This window comes from Hibiscus syriacus, unplaced genomic scaffold (genome assembly GCF_006381635.1).
Source record: "Hibiscus syriacus cultivar Baekdansim isolate YM2019G1 unplaced genomic scaffold, ASM638163v2 tig00110940_pilon, whole genome shotgun sequence".
Lineage (NCBI taxonomy): Eukaryota > Viridiplantae > Streptophyta > Magnoliopsida > Malvales > Malvaceae > Hibiscus > Hibiscus syriacus.
In genome coordinates, this window is record NW_024062923.1 from 2714826 (window position 1) to 2737181 (window position 22356).

At 35.3% G+C, this 22356-nt stretch overlaps 2 protein-coding genes across 2 annotated transcripts; both read right to left on the minus strand.

Annotated features, from left to right (window-relative positions):
* Positions 1 to 521: 521 nt before the first annotated feature.
* Positions 522 to 20873, minus strand: LOC120147733 (glycerol-3-phosphate dehydrogenase [NAD(+)]-like). The gene is made up of 8 exons (XM_039161041.1): positions 20690 to 20873; positions 20500 to 20607; positions 20238 to 20299; positions 1787 to 1816; positions 1594 to 1714; positions 1396 to 1450; positions 1108 to 1156; positions 522 to 808 (listed from the first exon to the last, which is right to left on the minus strand). Exons 4-8 carry the CDS (start codon positions 1802 to 1804, stop codon positions 647 to 649), a joined length of 405 nt encoding a protein of 134 aa, XP_039016972.1. The 5' UTR covers positions 1805 to 1816; positions 20238 to 20299; positions 20500 to 20607; positions 20690 to 20873; the 3' UTR covers positions 522 to 646.
* Positions 20261 to 21466, minus strand: LOC120147516 (glycerol-3-phosphate dehydrogenase [NAD(+)]-like). The gene is made up of 5 exons (XM_039160871.1): positions 21259 to 21466; positions 21080 to 21100; positions 20690 to 20907; positions 20500 to 20607; positions 20261 to 20299 (listed from the first exon to the last, which is right to left on the minus strand). The coding sequence occupies exons 1-5, from the start codon at positions 21464 to 21466 to the stop codon at positions 20261 to 20263; spliced, it is 594 nt and encodes a 197-aa protein (XP_039016802.1).
* Between the last annotated feature and the right edge of the window lie 890 nt (positions 21467 to 22356).

Genomic DNA, 22356 nt, shown 5'->3' on the forward strand with positions numbered 1-22356 from the left:
GATTTTGTTTAAATAATATTATAAATGAATAGAGTTCTGGTCCCCAGAGTACGCACGTGTTCTCGAGGCTGCGAGGAAGAATACTGATTGAAGAGAGAAACCGAGGAAGAATACTGATTGAAGAGAGAAACCGAGGAAGAGTACTAACAGGCCTCTGAGACCTCGCACTTGGAAAGGTCCCGGAGCAGTGGCAAGTGTGGATTGCCACGAGAAGTCGAGGAAAAGCATCAATCATCAGTTGGAAAGAGCTCGCAAAACCGTTGATCGGCTGGATAGAATAAGAACAGGGTGATACTTTCGTGTATAAAAAAGTAAAATGCATGCAGTGCATAAGTTGTTCGCAATCTGATTTCATCACTTTGCTCATTAGTACGTAGGCTGCATGGCACTAACCATGTTTATCTAACCATATTATAAGAGAACAATCACTTAAAAAGAAGGGAAAAAAACTGACATTGGAACCTTCATTCATTCAACCCTGCAACCCGTTTAGTTAACACCGGCACAACTACATTTTGCTTGAATTACCAGGGGGCTTTCAGTTCAGTCTTCTCTCGTTCATACTCTCTGATTGATGACGAGCGACCGATGAAAGCTACTTTGGTGAACTGAAACCGATAACAGTCAATGTTTAGCTGGTGGAATTTTAAAACAGGGATAACTTTGGTTTCTGCTCGCTGTGTTCAACTATGGCGGACGGTGGAAGACGAGCGACACAGATCTCATGTACTGTTGCAAATAGTGGAAACAGTTCCAGCCATCCGCGGTGGCTTAAAACTTGATACACCTCTCTAGCTGTGGATACACCCTAGATAGAAGATAAAAGATTAATTTAGTATCAACAAACAAAGTATCCAAAAGCATCTTAGAGAACAACTCAACATTTCCTAACTTTTGGATCGACAGGATAGACACGGTCTCTTATTCATCAGCAAACAAACCTTTAGCATGCACCAGGTAAGGATATCTGCAATTTTTCAGTAATATCCAGACCCGACAAACAGTTTTAAAATATAAATTTGTTTATTGTTGGCACTACATCCGAGTATTACTATCCAAATCCCCTTTTTTGATTTATTTTCAGGATCATAATTGTTTAAGATCTACCTGTAATTTCTGGCCCTGCAGCATCTCAGCTTCAAGCTCATCAAAAGATCTGCAGATGAGAAGCAATATGATAAAATTTTGTAACATCTTTAACACTCACCTCGAGTCTCCAGTAACATAGGATAATGGTATGCGTCCGATATGGGTACAATAATCTTTTTTCTGAGATTTTCATATATTTGAAGGAGTATATCTCAATACCCGTTTCAAAATATGTTGGACATGGGAGTCAAATATGGGTACTGCAAGAAAAAATGAATAACCGGAGAAATATGAGTTAAGGCAGACCTTTTTCCTCCATTCTTAGCAAATGCCTCAGCAACTTTTCTGTTTCTTCCTCCAACTGCCAACAAATGGCATGGTTTTAGTATCAAAATAAGAATAATTTTGTCAAACAGAAGGTACGAAGACACCGGGTCAAGCTCCCTTTTCATTATTTTTCTCTCTGTAGGACAGGATCTTAACCCAAAGATACTGATTTCTTACAGCATGTTGTGATGACGTCAGCAACTCCACAACTTTCAAAGAAGGTACTATCCCTAACAGATGAAAATAACAACTTGGAGAAAGCTATCATCTCTCTCAGACCAATTCGCATTATCGCAGCCTGATAATTTGCAATAACAGTGAGAAACTAGACTGAATAGTAAGACCGATGTTGAAAACCGTATGTACTAACCTTCGTGTTATTTCCCATGTTCCACAAAGCCTAGTGAAGATATTAATTTTTTATCCATATTATTATTATTAGTATTTTTATTATTATTATTATTATTATTATTATTACTATTATTATTATTATTATTATTATTATCATTATTATTATTATTATTAAATATATATTAAACATATATATATATAAATAATAATTACAGACCAATTACAACTGGACCGGCCCAGTTACAAACAAACCAGAACCGGTCCAAATCAAACCAGAAACCCTAAACATTTGGGTTTCCAGTTAGGGTTTCCTAACCCTAATCTAAACCAGCCGCCATCTTCAATCCCAGCCGTTGGATCTGGTTTGATCCAACGGTCCACAGTTTGCCAGAGGAAACCCTAGGGTATCTATACCCTAGGGACACGTCCCAGCGCCGCCGCTGCTGCTTCCAGAAGCCTTCACTGCCGACACTTTCTCGCCGCCTCCGTAGCCGCACACGTCTTCCCCAAACGGTGAGTCACCACTGGGAGTCCGGTGACTCACCAAAGAGCATTCTTCGGACCGGTCCGACGGCTACAACAGTGGTGGCTATAAAAGCCACCACCCCAACCTGAAGAAAAAAAAGAAACAGAGACAGAGGCAGAGACGGAAACAGAAAAAAAGAGAGAACATAGAGAGGAAAAAAAAAACAGAGAAAAAATATACTAAAATATACCAACGATCTCAGTCAACATCAACGCAGCAAGGAAAAAAGAGAGAAGAGAGGAAAGAAGCTTACCCTGTCATCGGAGAACCCTAACCGTCACCGGATCTCACCGGAACCTTCGAAACACCGAAGGTACTTTTGTAGATTCGCTCCGATTGGGAGCTTTTTAGGAGGAAATAATACCGGAACCGTCCTTAGGACGGTCCGATCTATCTATTAGTATAAAAATATTTTTTTCCGGCCACCGCATCCGGTGGCCGGCGGTGATAATCACGGTGGCACACGGTTGCCGTCCGGTGACCGGCTTCCCTCCGGTGAGGGAAGCTAGAGAGAGGCGAGAGAGTTTTAAAACTCTCTCAGTTTAGAGAGAGAGTGTGAAATGAAAAATGAAGGCTGGCCCTTTGGGCCAGCCGGTTTTGGACCATATATAGGCCTTCCCGAACGACGTCGTTTCGGGAAGGACTATGCGCGTAATTATACAATAGTTAAACCCTGTCCGCAGTCCTCATAATTTGTAAAATTTACATTTTAGTCACTAAATTGAATTTATAATATTTTTAATTCAGTTTTCGAATTTTAATTTCTTTTTATTTTAGTCCTTCATATTAAAATAATATATTTAGGATAAATTACAGATTTAATCCCTTAATTTTAATAAATAATATTTTAATCCTTCGTTTATATTTTTAATTTATTTTATTTTAATATCCGAATTTTAGATAATTTTATTTTAGTCACTAAATAAATAAAATAAAGAAATAACATATTTAATCCTTATAACTTTGATTAATATTGAATTAAGTTTTTAATTTTATTTTTACTATAATTTAGTCATTTAATTTATAAGTTTTCATTTATTTTATTGCTTTTAAAATATATTGTTTTAGTGGTATTTTTATTGTTTTAATTTTATTTGTTTATATTTTTTAATATTTTATGTATTCATAAATATATATATATATATAAATCTGGAATAAATTTTAATGTTTATTTTTAATATCGAAGAAAAGGACAGTCTTAATACAACTGGATGTCCTATTCTGATATTTTTTAAACAATATTATTTAAATTAATATTTATCAATATCAAAGAAAAGAGCTGTCTTAAGGCACCTAGAAGTTATTTTCTGATATTTTTAAATAAATAAATATTTTTTATATAATTTTGAAATAATAGAATTATAAATTAAATATATTTTTTTGAATTTTTAAATTTTAATAATAGAGACAATTTATAATTAAAAAGTACCAATTTTGGGCGTTGTAGGGGTGCTAATCCTTCCCTAAACGTAACCGACCACGAATCCCTTTTTATTATTAAAAAGAACGAATTTTTGGTTAAAACGCAGATCAGTTTATCTTTTAATTGATGTTTTCTTAAAAACTCTTTCAAAAGATATTTTTTAGGTATTCGACCTACCTGACCCAAAAGGCCGATGGCGACTCACAAATTATTTTCAAAATTATTTATTCACATCAATTTCCCCGCCAAATAAATATTTCGTGCCCGGACGAAAACCGGTTACGACAGCTTGGCGACTCCGCTGGGGACCGGTCAAACTTTTAAAAATCAATTATAAATTGTCTCTATTAATTAAAAATTAAAAGTTCATATATTTAATTTTTAATTCTTTCTTTTCAAATTTTTTATTTATTTATTATTTTTATAATATTTATATGTTTTATTTTATTTGCAAGTATTTTATTTCAGTATTTATTTTTCTGTCAAAGGTTTGAACATTTCTCCTCACACACAACACTTGCATTGCATTACATAAAGCTCTATAATTGAGTTGTCCCTTTTAAGTGGGAGTGAAAGCGAAGTCTTCGTGAGAATTTATTCTCCGTGTCAGACCTAGCAAGTAACTTTCGGGGTTCATATGCTCTATGTCTTCGTGAGAATTTATTCTCCGTGTCAGGCATAGAGAAATGTATCCCCTCGAATTGAACTCGATCCACTTTAGTCTGTGATGGACTAGGATTGAGGGTTAGCAACCCAATGGGGCACTAACAAGGACAATTCGGGTACCTTTATTCTTAGATCTGAAACCTTGCATATAAAAAACCTTAGAAACTCTTCCGATCAGAAGTCATGCCGAAATTTTGTCCAAATTAGGTGTACACACAGGAGAAATAAATTCTGACTTTCCTGTTAATTTATTTATTGTTTAAATTACATGTTTATTTAAATTATTTAAATTCAGAAAAAAAACGTTTAAATAAAGAATATTTATGTAAATGTTATTATTAAATTTTCTTTATTATGTAAACTAATTTATTTTCTTTTTTCTGTGTTCTTTATTTTTCTGTTTGCATAGCATCATACATGATAAAAGACATTGATCCTTGTGTTAATTGTCTCATTGGAAAGCCTTCATCTATGGATAAAAAGTGTTCAAGTCGAGTAATTCTAAATTCAGAAGTAAGACAGTGGGCTGAGAATTTACAAAGACAAGAAGAAGACAGTCTGCAGGATGATTATGTATCTGACTTGGCCAGTTATGCTTCAGTTTCACTAAAAAGAAATGATATGCAAGATTTGCGAAGCATTTGGGAAAGTTGGGATTCAAACAAAAAATTGCAGTTTTATCAGACTTATGGAGACATCCCATATTTGCTCTATGTTGAAGTTGATGATGAATTACTCAGAGCCCTAATTCAATTCTGGAATCCAGGGTACACTTGCTTCACTCTCAATAAGGAAGACTTGGTCCCTAATATTGAAGAATACACAACTTTGCTACATATCGAAGAGGCGTTGGAGAATCGAATCTATTCAAAGTCAATTAAAACTCAACCTTTTCGAGTTAAATTAGCAAAGATTGCCGGGGTACGAGAAGAATGGGTAGCAGCCCGTACAAAACAAAAAGGCGAAAGCGAAGGCATTGCTTGGACCAACATTAAAGAACTTATTCAGAGCCATCCAGACTCTAAAGTACGATTCGATTTATTTGCTCTGGGTATATATGGTATGGTCATCTTCCCAAAAGTATTGGGATATGTTGAAGCTGCAGTGGTAGATTTGTTTGAACAGCTACCGAAAAAGATTAATCCTGCTTCTGCAATTCTAGCAGAGACCTTCAGATCGTTAAATGCTTGTAGAAAGTTAGGAGGTGGACGATTCTCGGGGTGTACCCAGTTGTTATATGTTTGGGTCCGTAGCCATTTCTGGAGGACAGAAAAGGTTTCATACCGACGCTTTAACACAGATTACTCACCATTAAAAGAATTTCTGGAGCAAGAATGGCCGAAAGAAATTAAGAAAGATATGTGGATTAATGCTTTTCGAAATCTGCAAAGTAATGACGTTGTTTGGCGAGCCCCGTGGCAAATCCAAAGGGAATTCATTTACAGATGTGGTGATTACAATTGGATAATGCTGCTTGGATTATGGGGAGGAATTGGATATGCACCACTTTTGGTTATAAGACAGTATGAGGGTCGTCAATTTGTACCTGTCACTGCTGGATTGCAGTCATCTGAATTTGCATTCCATAGCAAAAATTATAAAAGAAGTATCATGGAAGCCGTTACAGCTTGGAAAACAACTTTTTGTATCCGAGCTAAAGCAGCAAAAGAAATGCTAACTCCTGATTATGAAGAATGGAGATCTGTCAGAAAAAATGAAAATATTCCTCTACCAGATCAAAATGAGGATATCTCTATGGAAGATCGCATTAAGGTGGTTCCATCAGAGATTGAAATCTTGAGAGTTGAGTTTGAAGCAGAAAGAGAAGGCTGGTCGAAAGAGTTAGAGCAAATGAGACAAGATAAAGCTATGTTGGGGGTTGACATTGACTTTCATTCATCACAATGTGCAATGTTGAAAAAAGATAAAGAAAAAGGTGAGGATGAGTACAGAGCCTTACAGAAAAATTACCAGGAGTTATATAAATCCCGAAAAGCATCAGGACCCAGCCAATCGACGGTACAGATGACCAGAGAATTGAATATCGAGAAAAGACGAGTTGAAGATCTGAAAGGAAAGAATAGCCGTATACTCAAAAGCCTTGAGAAAGGAAAGCAAAAAATGGAAGATTTTGAGGTCGACAGAAGAGAGCGAATTATAAAACACAAGGCTGAACACCGCGAGATCATGAATGAAATGCATAGAGAAAGGGATCGAGCCAAAGATTTAGAAGATATGAAGAATGACATCTTTAATAAGTTTGAAGGTGAGAAAAATAGCATGTTCAAGGGATTTGAATCTGAAATGAACCAGTTGATTGCTGAACTTGAAGTCAGAGGCCAAAAGATGGAAGAATCCAATATTGAAAAGGAAAAATGGGAATTAGAAAGAAAAAATTTCAACACCAGACTTGGGGTAGAACAAGAAGTGGCTAGCAATTGGATGCAAAGATGCAGAAACAAAGATGTTCAAATCCAGAAGCTTAATCAAAGAACGCAAGAAGCACGAACAAAACTGGAAGAAGATCTGGATCAGTCTAGAAACAAAAACTCAGAGTTTAATGCTTACATTTTGCAACTTGAAGAATCATTGTTCCAAGAAAAGGTTCGTCTAGGACCTAATGATCTCAAAGGAAGTAATGAAGAAAATGCTTCACTGCGAAGACGCATTAGAGATCTTGAAAAAATTCTGCACAATTGTCAAGTCAGAATCACTGAGTTAGAACAAACTCTTGAAGGGACGAATGAACAATGGCAAAAGTCAACTGAGTTCTATGTCGAAAGAAGTGAAGAAAGAAGCAATATGGTGTTCGAGGCCATGGTACAAATGAGCGAAGTTGCTAGATATGTTGGGGAACTAGCTGTTGAAGCCAAAATAATTGAGCATCATGTTGATCCAGTTTCTAAGTGCGGAAAGAAGGTGTCATGGTTAATGAAAGAAATTATAGAGCTTAATAGGAAAGCTACGCCTTATCTGTAGTTATGAACTATTATAAAGAAACTTTTGTATGCCGATGAAAGTTGTTCTATGACAGTTAACTTTTTGGGATCAATGTTTTTACATACATGCATTTTGCATACATTCATCATTCATTTCATAATTTTCGCTATGTATTATTATTTTATTTATTAAGTTAAAATTTATTAATTAAAATTTGAAAAAATAATATTAAAAGATTTTTCAATCGCAGTTACTCTGGCCAAAAGAGAAATACTACATCACTACGGTACTAGACAAGCTACTAAGAGAATTATGGAGGATAAAATACAGCGTATTGAGGAACAGCATCATAAAGAACAAGAAGAAATGAGAATGAAGTTGGAAAAAATTGAAGCCAGTATTGCAAATTCACAAGACAGTATGATGAAGAAAATAGAGGATATGTTTAAAAGGCAGGCTATCAGTGGAAAAATGCATGAAAATCCTGTATCTTTTGACCAAGATCCTATGTATCCTCTAGGTTTTCCACCAGAACCAATTTATCATTTTGGTACTACACCTATACAAATCAATGCTCGTACATCTGCATTACAAGAAGTCAAACCACATGAAGATCAACAAGTGGATCCTGCATCTTCAAGCAAAAATCCGCTTATATCAGATGTGAAAATAGGGGATCTTAATACTGATCATTTGATCCCGGATTTGAATGAGCTGAATGAGAAACAAAAAGTAAATGAAGAGCTGACCAGACAGATCAAGAGCTTAGAAGAACGAATGAAATCTGTGGAAATAACTGAATCATTCTATGGGTTTGATGCTAGTGAGTTGAGTTTGGTTCCAGACCTAATCCTTCCCATCAAGTTCAAGGCTCCTGAATTTGATAAATATGATGGTACTACATGCCCTTCATCCCACATTACTATGTTTTGTCGCAGAATGGCAGGATATGTGAAGGACGAGAAATTGTTAATTCACTGCTTACAGGATAGTTTGACAGGACCGGCTTTAAAATGGTATACTCAATTGACCAAAGCTAACATTAGATCCTGGAAAGATTTGGCTAAAGCATTTTTAGAGCAGTATCGCCATGTAACAGACATGGTTCCTGATAGATGGACTCTCCAAAATTTGGAGAAAAAGAATAATGAAACATTCAGACAGTATGCCCAGAGATGGCGTGACACTGCGGCCCAAGTTCAACCACCTTTGTCAGAAAAAGAGGCCATAGTAATGTTTGTCCATACATTAAAGGCTCCTTATTTAAACCATCTAATGGGGAATGCAACCAGAAATTTTGCAGATTTGGTTATTTCTGGAGAACTTATTGAAAATGTCTTGAAAAGTGGCAAGATTGAATCAAATGATGGGTCTAGTTCCAAAAGACCTACTTACCGGAAAAAGGAGAATGAAGTCAACAATGCCAATTCTTACAGCAAGGATTCATCGAAAAGTGTTACAATAACCCAGCCAAGGGTTAAGAAAGAGGAAACAAACACTAATCGAGCAGAGTCCAGAGGATCTCGAAAGGAAAATGAAAGGTTGTCTTTTACACCTTTACCAGTACCGTATGCAGAGATCTATGATTCGCTGTTAAAAGCAGATGTTATACGGCCTTATCCTTTGGTTCCCATGCAACCACCATTCCCTCCTTGGTATGATACAAAGGCACACTGTGTTTACCATGAAGGAATTACGGGTCATTCCATTGAAAACTGTTTAGCATTCAAAAGGGTGGTTCAAAATTTGATCAACACTGGGAAGTTGGAATTCAATACACCATCTGCATCAAATCATCCATTGCCAAATCATGGAGATAAAAACGTGAATGTAATTCAGGAAGAGAACAGAAAGAAAGCAAAAACTGACATTTCTGAAATTAAATCTCCGTTTGTTTGGGTATTCCAACAACTCTCTTTAGCCGGTATAATTCCACAACAATTCAGGCCAAAGCAGAATGAAGGCAAGAATTATTGTGAATATCATCAGGAGCAAGGGCATAAAATTCAACTATGTCCTGAGTTTAGGGATTTGGTGCAAAAATTGATGAACAACAGAGAAATAGAATTCTTTGAAGAAGAACCGGAAAAAAAAGAAGATGATGTTTGCTCATCAGAGGATTCTAAACCAAGTCAAAGAATAAATGATCCTGTGACCATTAATGTAAAATCATCTACGGCGATTCCTGCACCAATAAAGCCGAAAGTAGTTATTACCACTCCTCTACCATTTCCATACAAAGATACCCGCAGGGTACCTTGGAATTATACTACCAATGTTTCAATGGTAGGAGGATCTGTTTCTCTAGAAAAAACAGAAGAGAAAATACAAATTCTGAGTACCACATTGACGTCTGAAGCAGTGAGCGAGGTTGGTTTCTTTACAAGAAGTGGGAGATGTTACTCTCCCGAAACATCCAATGCTTCAGAACAAGTGAAAGCCAAAGGAAAAGCCATGGCAATACCTCAGAAGGTATTTGAGGATGAATCCCTTCCAGCATTTAATGAGCCTGTGACAGAAAAACAAGCTCAAGAATTTTTGAAATTCTTGAAACATAGTGAGTATAGTGTGGTTGAACAACTACACAAAACACAAGCGAGAATTTCTATTCTTGATCTATTGAGGAATTCAGAAGCGCATAGAAATGCTTTGATGAAAATCCTCAATCAAACATTTATCCCCGAAGATATATCCCTCAATAAACTTGACAGAATTGTGGGACATATAGCCGCTGACAATTACATAACGTTCACGGATGATGAAATACCGGAAGGCGGAATGGGGTCAGTAAAAGCTTTGAACATCACGACACATTGTCATGGTCATGTGTTGCCAGGAGTATTGATTGACAATGGATCCGCTCTCAACTTGATGCCTCTAGTCACACTTCAAAGAATGCCTATGGATCAATCACACATGAAGAGTTATCAGAATGTAGTGCGAGCATTTGATGGAACTCAAAAAGAAGTGCTTGGGAAAATGGAAATACCTTTGTTAATTGGCCCAGTCGTGTACAATGTTGACTTTGTGGTGATGGACATCCACCCCACATATAATTGTCTATTAGGGAGGCCATGGATTCATTCAGCAGGAGCCGTTCCTTCTTCATTACATCAAAAATTGAAATTTGTTGTTAATGGACAATTAATATGCGTCGGTGCTGAAGAAGAAATCATTGCGTCTGTAACCAGCGATGTTCCATATATCGATACCAATGATGATGCTCTTGAATGCTCTTTTCGAGCTCTTGAATTTGTAAATGCAACCTTTATTGCAGAAGGAAGCAAAATCCCATATCCCAGATTGTCTGATTGCACCAAGATGACGGTACAACAAACTTTAGGCATCGGAGCTAAAGCTGGGAGAGGTCTAGGAAAGAATCTTCAAGGGATTTCAGTTCCTATCAGTATAAAGATGAAAAAGACCGTTTTGGGCTGGGGTTTAAGCCCAATCTTCAGCAAAAGAACAAAGAGATGAAAAGAAGATGTGAAGATAGAAAGGCAAAATTGAAAGGGGGAGAAATCCTTTGGAAACACATGTCTTTCCCACAGTTGAAGACCACATTCAGATCAGGGGGAACAATTAATGTGGAACAGCAGCTTGTTGAAGCCTTTAAAGAAGAAAAGTTGACGAAAGATCAAGACATAGTTGAAAAAGCTATGAATGGATTATTTGTCAACATGATCATGAATGACAACAAGACTGGCAAGTACTTGGATAGGATTCGCCCATGTTTTCCTGGAGAAACACTCACCAATTGGACCGCTGAAGATCTTCCTATAGTTTTTAATATTAATACAGAGTAATATTCAGAACTAATCTTTATGTTTAGCTCAAAAATATGAAAACTTTTTGTTATCTTGTAAAAGAAATTATGTTAAATATAAGGAATTTTCTTTAAAATTTTCAGATGGCAATCATTCTTTACATTTTATTACATTTTTACATTTCATAAATTTACTATATTCTTTCGGAAATATGTCCGACTTAAATTTGCAGGTGTCACCGTGTTAATAGCATGTGTATTCCTAAATTTAATCCAGTGATAAATTTAGAGCATCCTATATGTCTGGAAGAAATCAATGGTTGTGAGGATGAACTGGAATGTGATGTTCCTACTGAATTATTAAGATTGGTAGAAAAAGAAGACAAACAAATTCTACCCCACAAAGAAGAGGTTGAGACTGTGAATTTGGGAACAGATGAAGAAATGAAAGAGGTGAAAATTGGTACTACTCTGACAATCCAGATAAAACAAAAATTGATAAATCTCCTTCAAGAGTTCAAAGATATCTTTGCCTGGTCTTATCAAGATATGCCTGGTTTAAGCACAGATATAGTGATACACAAGCTTCCAATCAATCCAGAATATAAACCGGTCCAACAAAAGCTCAGACGAATGAGGCCAGAAATGTTGTTGCAAATCAAAGAAGAAGTGATGAAACAGATCAATGCAGGTTTCCTACAGGCATCTAAATACCCAGAATGGGTAGCCAACATTGTTCCCGTACCAAAGAAAAATGGGAAAGTTCGAATGTGTGTGGATTACAGAGATCTCAACAAAGCTAGTCCAAAAGATAGCTTTCCATTACCCCACATAGACACATTGGTGGACAATACTGCAGGGCACGCATGGTTTTCATTTATGGATGGATTTTCAGGATATAATCAGATAAAAATAAATCCTGAAGACATGGAAAAAACAACATTCATAACCATGTGGGGCACATTCTGTTATAAAGTGATGCCATTTGGATTGAAAAATGCAGGGGCAACGTATCAAAGAGCCATGGTAACTTTGTTTCATGACATGATGCACAAAGAGATTGAAGTATATGTAGATGACATGATTGCCAAATCCAGAACTGAAGAAGAACATATTCAAAATCTGAGGAAGCTTTTCCAGAGATTGAGGAAGTATCAATTAAAGCTCAACCCCGCAAAATGCACTTTTGGGGTAACTTCTGGGAAACTTTTGGGATTTGTGGTCAGCAAAAAAGGAATCGAGATTGATCCAGATAAAGTCAAAGCAATTCAAGATCTTCCACCACCCAATACAAAAAAAGAAGTTCGAGGATTTTTGGGAAGATTAAATTATATATCTCGGTTCATTTCTCAATTAACTGACAAATGTGATCCAGTGTTCAAATTACTTCGAAAGAACAATCCTGAAGTCTGGAATGAAGAATGTCAAGAAACTTTGGATATTATTAAGAAATATTTATCCAATGCCCCAATTTTAGTATCACCAATGCCTGATAGACCATTAATTCTCTACTTAACGGTCTTCGAAAATTCGATGGGATGTGTACTAGGACAGCATGATGAATCTGGAAGAAAAGAAAAAGCTATTTATTATCTGAGCAAGAAATTTACTGATTGTGAAGTTCGATATCCACCAATACAAAAATTATGTTGTGCTTTGGTGTGGGTTACTCGAAGACTCAGACAATATATGTTATACCATACTACTTGGTTGATATCCAAACTTGATCCTTTAAAGTTCTTAATGGAATCACCAGCTTTAACAGGCAGAATGGCTAGATGGCAGATGTTATTATCTGAGTTTGATATTGTATATGTCAATCAAAAAGCGATAAAAGGAAGTGTCATAGCTGATTTTCTGGCCAGTCGTGTATCAAATGATTATCAGCCTTTGAACTTCAATTTTCCCGATGAAGATCTGTTATGCATATCCATGAATGAAGAAGTCAGAACAAATGATGAATTTGCAACTTGGAAGCTTTATTTTGACGGAGCATCTAATGCTTTGGGACGAGGAATCGGGGCAGTGTTAATTTCTCCAGAAAATGTTTATTATCCCTTTACAAGTAGACTGGAGTTCTTTTGCACCAATAATATGGCGGAATATGAAGCTTGTATCATGGGATTGAAAGCAGCTATAGAAAGAAAAATCAAATTTCTCAAGATATATGGAGATTCATCGTTAGTGGTGTATCAATTGCGAGGAGAATGGGAAACAAAAGATCCCAAATTGTTGGAATACCGAAATTTTACCCTCGAATTAGTGAAAGAATTTGAGAGAGTTGCCTTCAATTATCTCCCTCGAGAAGAAAATCAAATGGCAGATGCTTTGGCTACATTAGCTGCTATGTTTCAGGCAACTAAGAAAGTTGATATGATGCCAATCAAAATGCAAGTATATGAAATTCCTGCACATTGTTATAGTGTGGAAGAAGAGGTAGATGGTAAACCATGGTATAATGATATCCTGCAATATATCAAAAATCAAAGTTATCCACCAAATGCATCAGAAATTGATAAAAGAACTTTGAGAAGAATGGCTGCTGGATATTTTCTTGATGGAGAGATTATGTATAGAAGAAGCAGTGATCAAATGCTATTGAGATGTTTAAATACCAGCGAAGCTCGAAACGTCATTGAAGAAGTACATAGTGGAATATGTGGAACACATGCAAATGGTCTTTCCATGGCCAGAAAAATAATGAGATATGGATACTATTGGGCTACCATGTACACAGATTGCATTGATTATGCAAGGAAATGTCATAAATGCCAGATATATGCAGACAAGATTCATGTACCCCCATCTCCTTTACATGTAATGACAGCACCCTGGCCATTTTCTATGTGGGGAATAGATGTCATTGGGGCAATCACACCAAAAGCATCGAATGGACATTGCTTCATCCTTGTGGCAATTGATTATTTTACCAAATGGGTTGAAGCTTCTTCATATGCCAATATTAAGAGGTCCACAGTCTGTAAATTCATAAAGAAAGAGATAGTTTGCCGGTATGGCCTACCAGAAAGGATCATTACAGATAATGCTCTGAACCTGAACAACAAAATGATGACCGAACTGTGTGCACAGTTTAAGATCAAACATGCAAACTCAGTGGCATATCGTCCGAAGATGAATGGGGCAGTTGAAGCAGCAAATAAGAACATCAAGAGAATCATTACAAAGACTACTGAAACTTACAAAGATTGGCACGAGAAGTTACCTTTTGCTCTATATGCATACCGAACTACTGTTCGAACATCTACTGGGGCAACGCCTTTTTCTTTAGTCTATGGGATGGAAGCAGTCTTACCAATTGAAGTTGAGATTCCATCGCTTCGAATATTGAGAGAAATAAAATTGGATGAATCTGAATGGATCCAAGTTAGATTTGATCAATTGAACCTTATTGAGGAGAAAAGATTGAAAGCTGTTTGCCATGGACAGATGTATCAAAAACGGATGATGAAGTCTCATGACAAAAAAGTACATCCAAGAGAATTCTAAAAGGGTGATCTAGTACTAAAAAAGATCTTGCCTATACATAAAGATTTCCGTGGGAAATGGATGCCTAATTGGGAAGGGCCATACGTTGTGAAAAAGGCCTTTTCCGGAGGAGCATTGATCTTGGCAGAAATGGATGGAAAAATTCTGAGAAATCCAATAAACTCAGATTCTGTCAAGAAGTATTATGCTTGAAGAAAAAAGAAAAAAGAAAGAAAAGAAAAAAATAGAAAATGAAAAAAAGAGAAGAAAAAGAAAGGGGGTCAAGGTGAAAACCCGCAAAGGGCATCTTGTAACCAAAGGAAGGATTTGAGTTGAAAACCTGAAAAGGGCAGCTCAAATGCAGGTTGATATTAGGCATCTGGCAATTGAATCCTCTTAAGATTTTGACAGTTTGGGAGAAACTTCACATCTACAAGCATTTTGACAACGTTTGAGATCTTCCAGACAAAAGCTTACATCATTACTCTAAATTGTGTCAACTTGATTAATTTAGAAATACTTATGCTTATAATTTGTTGAGACATTTGAATTTTTATTCTTATGCTTGCCATAACTTTGAATACAATTATATCTATTTCAATTTCAATTTATTTGAGATTCAATTTATTTTTGGAAATTCAATTTATTCTTTTCTATTGAATTAACATAATTTTGAAATAATTTAAAGATTTCTGAATATCACTTTATGTTAATACTTTTGAATACATGGAATACAAAGTAAGCAAATCATCACTAGCTTAAAGCCATGAACATCAAGATTATTACACGAGATCCTACCGACAACAAAGTCGAATCCGCCAAATCTACTCATCAATTGCTCCAACCGATCACCATTCAGTTCTTGCACATCTGTTTTCAAAAAAATACTAAGACAATAGAAGGTGATCTTTGCAGCACTGATTCCAACAAAAGGAAACAAGACATTGATATCACTGGGAAATATGTCTCTATACAGATCCTTGTGTATGGTTTTTAAAGAAAACTAGAAGCATTTCCACCTCATCAGGTTCAAGTGGAGCAACTTTATTCCTTCCAACCCATACTAGATTCCATTTTCAGCATTCATCAAGAAAATACTTCTGGACACTCAAAGGAAGGCCATCATTTCTTTGTCAATGGAAAAGCATCAGCACATGGAGGAAGCAGAATAAAGAGAAAATCTGTTCTTAATTGGCAGAATTATGAATATAGCCCTTTTCAGTGTAGTAGCATGGAAATGCTTCGAATCTACAAATTCTGGCTCTACATCGAATAAGCATTGTGATATCCTAGTCCAAACATTAAATGAAAGATGAATTTGCCAATAGCATCTTCTGGAAGTGTTCTTTGAGTTATTTGATCTGGTTGGACAGAACCAATCATTGAATTTGGAAGATGAATATGCTCATAGCATCTTCTGGAAGTGTTCTTTGAGTTATCTGATCTGGTTTGGCAGAACCAATCATTAAATTTGGAAGATGAATTTGCTCATAGCATCTTCTGGAAGTGTTCTTTGAGTTATCTGATCTGGTTGGACAGAACCAATCATTGAATTTAGAAGATGAATTTGTTAATAGCATCTTCTGGAAGTGTTCTTTGAGTTATCTGATCTGGTTTGGCAGAACCAATCATTGAATTTGGAAGATGAATTTGCTAATAGCATCTTCTGGAAGTGTTCTTTGAGTTATCTGATCTGGTTTGGTAAGAACTACAGAACCAATCATTGGAATTAAAAGATGAACTGCATGATTATCTTCATTAAAAAGCTTCTTTTCAAGCTTCCTCTGCTTCTTCCTTTTCAAAAATCATAGCCCGAGTTTTGCCTTTGCTTGTAATTGGGATCATTGCATAATGACTTCCTATTTTTTACCAGAAGAAGTGCATCAGCAGCCTTAGTCATTTGAGCGGCACATATAAAATTTGCCAATTCTGCAATTGATGAATCTGGACCACATTTCTCCAGGGCTATTGAAGTTTCAGCCCATGATAATCCCATTTTTGTCAAGTATAACAGTTTATTCTTCTCATCAGAATCAGAAGTCAAGATTTCTCGGTATTAGAAGAACTATCGATATCTGTGAAATCATCTTGAAAGGTCACTTCATAATCAGATGAATTGTTATCAGAATCAACATGTTGCCTGAATGCAAGCTTTTCAAGAGCCTATACTATTGAGTTTTATTCTCAAGAGGTTTTGTGACATTATATCTACATCTACATTTGTCAAAGATGATAGATTCTTTGTTTTGAAGAAGAAAGATCTATTGGGTTTTTACAATTGAAGAAATACTCAATTCACCAATCTGAAATCAAATAACTTAACATTCATGCATCATATTTTAGGTGTTTACAAAAATAGGTGCATTTTCATTCATTTTCATCTATGTTGAATTTTTAACAGGAATTTCAAAGATTTTAGCAAAGATTCAAATCTATCATTTGATGGATTATCATTGCCAGAGAAGGTTCATAATGAGAAGAACTCATCTGAAGAAGGAAGAAGAAGTTCATAATGAGAAGAATTTGTTCAACCTTTTGTTTGAATTCATCACTTGATGGATTATCATTGCCAGAGAAGGTTCATAATGAGAAGAACTCATCTGAAGAAGAAAAAAGAAGTTCATAATGAGAAGAATTTGTTCAACCTTTTGCTCAAATCTATCATTTGATGGATTAACATTCCCAGAGAAGTTCATAATGAGAAGAATTCATCTGAAGAAGGAAGAAGAAGTTCATAATGAGAAGAATTTGTTCAACCTTTTGCTCAAATCTATCACTTGATGGATTATTTTTTCCAGAGAAAGTTCATAATGAGAAGAACTCATCTGAAGAAGGAATAATAAGTTCATAATGAGAAGAACTTGTTCAATCTTTTGCTTGAATTCATCATTTGATGGATCAACATTGCCAGGTAGAGTTCATAATGAGAAGAACTCGTCATCTGAAGAAGGAAGAAGAAGTTCATAATGAGAAGAACTTGTTCAATCTTTTGCATGAATTCATCAATTGATGGATCAACATTTCTGGAGAAGTTCATAATGAGAAGAACTCATCTGAAGAAGAAAGAAGAGGTTCATAATAAGAAGAACTTGTTCAACTTTTTGCATAATTCTATCGCAGAAGGAGATAGATTAGCATCAGCCTTTCTAGAAAAAGTTCATAATGAGAAGAACTCATCAAGAGCTTATTCAACCTTTTGAATGACTCTATCACAGAAAGGAGGTCATCATCATCCCCAGCAGAAAGTTCATAATAAGAAGAACTTATCTGGAGAGAGAGAAGAATTTATTCAATATCTCCATCATGATCAAAGTAAAGTCAAAATGGATAAAAAAATTTTATTATCTTTTCATCTTTGCCCTATTCTTGTTAACACAAGAATGAGCAAAGAGGGGCAACTAAAGATATTAATTTTTTATCCATATTATTATTATTAGTATTATTATTATTATTATTATTATTATTATTATTATTATTATTACTATTATTATTATTATTATTATTATTATTATTATTATCATTATTATTATTATTAAATATATATTAAACATATATATATAAATAATAATTACAGACCAATTACAACTGGACCGGCCCAGTTACAAACAAACCAGAACCGGTCCAAATCAAACCAGAAACCCTAAATATTTGGGTTTCCAGTTAGGGTTTCCTAACCCTAATCTAAACCAGCCGCCATCTTCAATCCCAGCCGTTGGATCTGGTTTGATCCAACGGTCCACAGTTTGCCAGAGGAAACCCTAGGGTATCTATACCCTAGGGACACGTCCCAGCGCCGCCGCTGCTGCTTCCAGAAGCCTTCACTGCCGACACTTTCTCGCCGCCTCCGTAGCCGCACACGTCTTCCCCAAACGGTGAGTCACCACTGGGAGTCCGGTGACTCACCAAAGAGCATTCTTCGGACCGGTCCGACGGCTACAACGGTGGTGGCTATAAAAGCCACCACCCCAACCTGAAGAAAAAAAAGAAACAGAGACAGAGGCAGAGACGGAAACAGAAAAAAAGAGAGAACATAGAGAGGAAAAAAAAACAGAGAAAAAATATACTAAAATATACCAACGATCTCAGTCAACATCAACGCAGCAAGGAAAAAAGAGAGAAGAGAGGAAAGAAGCTTACCCTGTCATCGGAGAACCCCAACCGTCACCGGATCTCACCGGAACCTTCGAAACACCGAAGGTACTTTTGTAGATTCGCTCCGATTGGGAGCTTTTTAGGAGGAAATAATATCGGAACCGTCCTTAGGACGGTCCGATCTATCTATTAGTATAAAAATATTTTTTTCCGGCCACCGGATGCGGTGGCCGGCGGTGATAATCACGGCGGCACACGATTGCCGTCCGGTGACCGGCTTCCCTCCGGTGAGGGAAGCTAGAGAGAGGCGAGAGAGTTTTAAAACTCTCTCAGTTTAGAGAGAGAGAGTGAAATGAAAAATGAAGGCTGGCCCTTCGGGCCAGCGTTTTGGACCATATATAGGCCTTCCCGAACGACGTCGTTTCGGGAAGGACTATGCGCGTAATTATACAATAGTTAAACCCTGTCCGCAGTCCTCATAATTTGTAAAATTTACATTTTAGTCACTAAATTGAATTTATAATATTTTAATTCAGTTTTCGAATTTTAATTTCTTTTTATTTTAGTCCTTCATATTAAAATAATATATTTAGGATAAATTACAGATTTAATCCCTTAATTTTAATAAATATATTTTAATCCTTAGTTTTATTTTTAATTTATTTTATTTTAATATCCGAATTTTAGATAATTTTATTTTAGTCACTAAATAAATAAAATAAAGAAATACATATTAATCCTTATAACTTTGATTAATATTGAATTAAGTTTTTAATTTTATTTTTACTATAATTTAGTCATTTAATTTATAAGTTTTCATTTATTTTATTGCTTTTAAAATATATTGTTTTAGTGGTATTTTTATTGTTTTAATTTTATTTGTTTATATTTTTTAATATTTTTATGTATTCATAAATATATATATAATAAATCTGGAATAAATTTTAATGTTTATTTTTAATATCGAAGAAAAGGCAGTCTTAATACAACTGGATGTCCTATTCTGATATTTTTTAAACAATATTATTTAAATTAATATTTATCAATATCAAAGAAAAGAGCTGTCTTAAGGCACCTAGAAGTTCTTTTCTGATATTTTTAAATAAATAAATATTTTTTATATAATTTTGAAATAATAGAATTATAAATTAAATATATTTTTTGAATTTTTAAATTTAATAATAGAGACAATTATAATTAAAAAGTACCAATTTTGGGCGTTGTAGGGGTGCTAATCCTTCCCTAAACGTACCGACCACGAATCCCTTTTTATTATTAAAAGAACGAATTTTTGGTTAAAACGCAGATCATTTATCTTTTAATTGATGTTTTCTTAAAACTCTTTCAAAAGATATTTTTTAGGTATTCGACCTACCTGACCCAAAAGGCCGATGGCGACTCACAAATTATTTTCAAAATTATTTATTCACATCAATTTCCCCGCCAAAATAAATATTTCGTGCCCGGACGAAAACCGGTTACGACACCTAGCATTTGGTAGTAGGATTGATATTAGTTCACAAGCAGAATTAGAAGGATGAAACCGAACTTAGACATTATTGTGATTGTACCGGCTGCTATGCCACAACATTCTTCAACGTGCGCATAGTTCAACCCCTTCCACATCCTGAACCTGTTTGTCATGAAACACAAAGGCAGAAATTATAATTCATTTTATGATATCTTCCTAGTTCCTTTTGAATGATTCATCATAGCACTAAATCCGACCATTAAAATTTAAAGTTATACCTAGAGTAATTGAAACTGTAAACCAATCTATAAGTTTGATGTTTAATTGAGACTCGAAAGAAAAGGTACATTAATGGTACTCACAGGAGTGACAATGAAATATGGGGTACAGAATAACCGGACCCATTGTTCTGCAATATCTCGCTTGTCTCGGTACCCAACCGTTGCTTCACTGAACTTCTCCACAGCGATCTAAGACTCAACCAATACTTATAGAAAACAAATGACAAAGTGGCAAGGGATGTGACCTTCTCAAAGTAAAATCAGCGATTACCTCGTTCGCGATATTCGCCCCCATCAGAACGGAACAATTGATGCCAAGCTGCTCAGTAATAAGAGTGGAGATCATGCAAGGGCCTTCCATCTTAACCTCCATCCCTTTAATAAGTGAAATAGCCTCACCATCTTCCCTCACTTTACCAACAAGCCTTTTGCATATACCCTCCATGAATTGATGGGGGTTTACGAAAACCAACAAGTTTGCATCTTTAACTGCATAATTTCCAGTATCACCATAAACAAAATGAACATCTAACCCTTAATACAAGCATTTACTCGGGTTCGAGTAGCTCAAGAAGAATAAAGAGTCGGAGCAACACGGAAAACAAGCACTCAAAAGTCTACAAATCAACAAGAAATCTAAAGAAAACAGCAAAATAAGTACCTGCGTTTTCGAGGTCTGGATCTGCAATGACATTTTACCAAGTTTAATACCAGGGAGGTATTTAACATTCTCCTGTTGAAACAAAAGAAAATCAGACCATCTATATTGAAACATTTGAAGAACCAAATAAATTGCAAATAAAAATGTCTTTAAATGCTTACGTTAGTTCTATTAATGACATCTGTAAGCTCCATGAAAAGAGTTGAGCTTGAGGGTGTTTGAAGCAATGAGCTTAGCAGCAACACTGCCCCAATTGCCACTACCAACAACAGTGACCCTTGATTTGTAATCTACTTGAGCATCGTTGTTTACAGTGTTGGACGCTTTATGGGGTGCTTCGGTTTGGGTTTCAGTGTCTTGTGGGACTTGTTCGAAAGCAGGGGCCATCGAAAGAGAAATGAGAGGAATTATAAGAAGAAAAGATGAGAGGAAATGAAGATATGCAGAAGAAGAAGAAGAAGAACAAATAATAATAATGGAAAGAGAGGAGAAAGAGCATGAGGGGCGGAGATGACACTGCACGTTGTCGTGAGAAACTATGAAACAAGTGTTTATCTTTTATGTTCTAATGAATTTGGCGATGTACTCTGTGCCCCTTTCGTTTCTCACTGAACGAACTGTTTCTCAATTTTTTTATTTGATTTTTCTTTTTGTTTTTAATAGATAATTTGATTAATTACACGTTTAGTACCTAAATTATTTATTTTATTTTAGTACCTAAACTTTTATTCTTAAGGCAGTTCATTCTAGATAAAATCGTATTGAAGACGTCTTATTATTATTTTATTCGATTTAGTGAAAATAAATATACGGGAAAAGAATCATACATTAATCATGATACAATAAAATTAATTCTGAAAGAAAAATAAAATAAAATAGGAACCTGTAAAAATAAGACAAAAACATGTATCCGATATATATTATTTTTTGTAAAAATAAAAGTATTTATTAAACAAATAAAAATAAAATTTTAAATCTATAAAATAAATCGTAAATTAATGAAATAGATAAGCAAAACATAGATGATTAGTGATTTAATCGTTTGTCAGTGTAAATTAAATTGACATAAACAATAAGTAACCATAAAAAGAATAAATGAAATTATATGTTAAATGAAAATATATAAAAATAAAAGGAAGATGATGATGGCAGAGTCGAGGACCGTTGACAGTTTGATTAATCTTTTATCATGTACCAAAGAAACGAAAGAAGAAGAAAAGCAGTGCCGCCACGGAACCTGGAAATAACTACACCTGTCTAGATTATGAGATTAAAGA

Bases quoted from the DNA above. Each gene is read 5' to 3' on its own strand.
- LOC120147733 (XM_039161041.1), bottom strand. The intron at 1,451-1,593 runs GTAAGAAATCAG...ATTTGTTGGCAG, and splicing joins TGACGTCATCACAACATGCT to TTGGAGGAAGAAACAGAAAA. The intron at 1,157-1,395 runs GTCTGCCTTAAC...TCTCATCTGCAG, and splicing joins GCTAAGAATGGAGGAAAAAG to ATCTTTTGATGAGCTTGAAG.
- LOC120147516 (XM_039160871.1), bottom strand. From the start codon at position 21,466: ATGGCCCCTGCTTTCGAACAAGTCCCACAAGACACTGAAACCCAAACC. The intron at 21,101-21,258 runs GTCATTAATAGA...ATGTCATTGCAG, and splicing joins TTTTCATGGAGCTTACAGAT to ATCCAGACCTCGAAAACGCA. The intron at 20,908-21,079 runs GTACTTATTTTG...GAAATTATGCAG, and splicing joins TCCAGACCTCGAAAACGCAG to TTAAAGATGCAAACTTGTTG.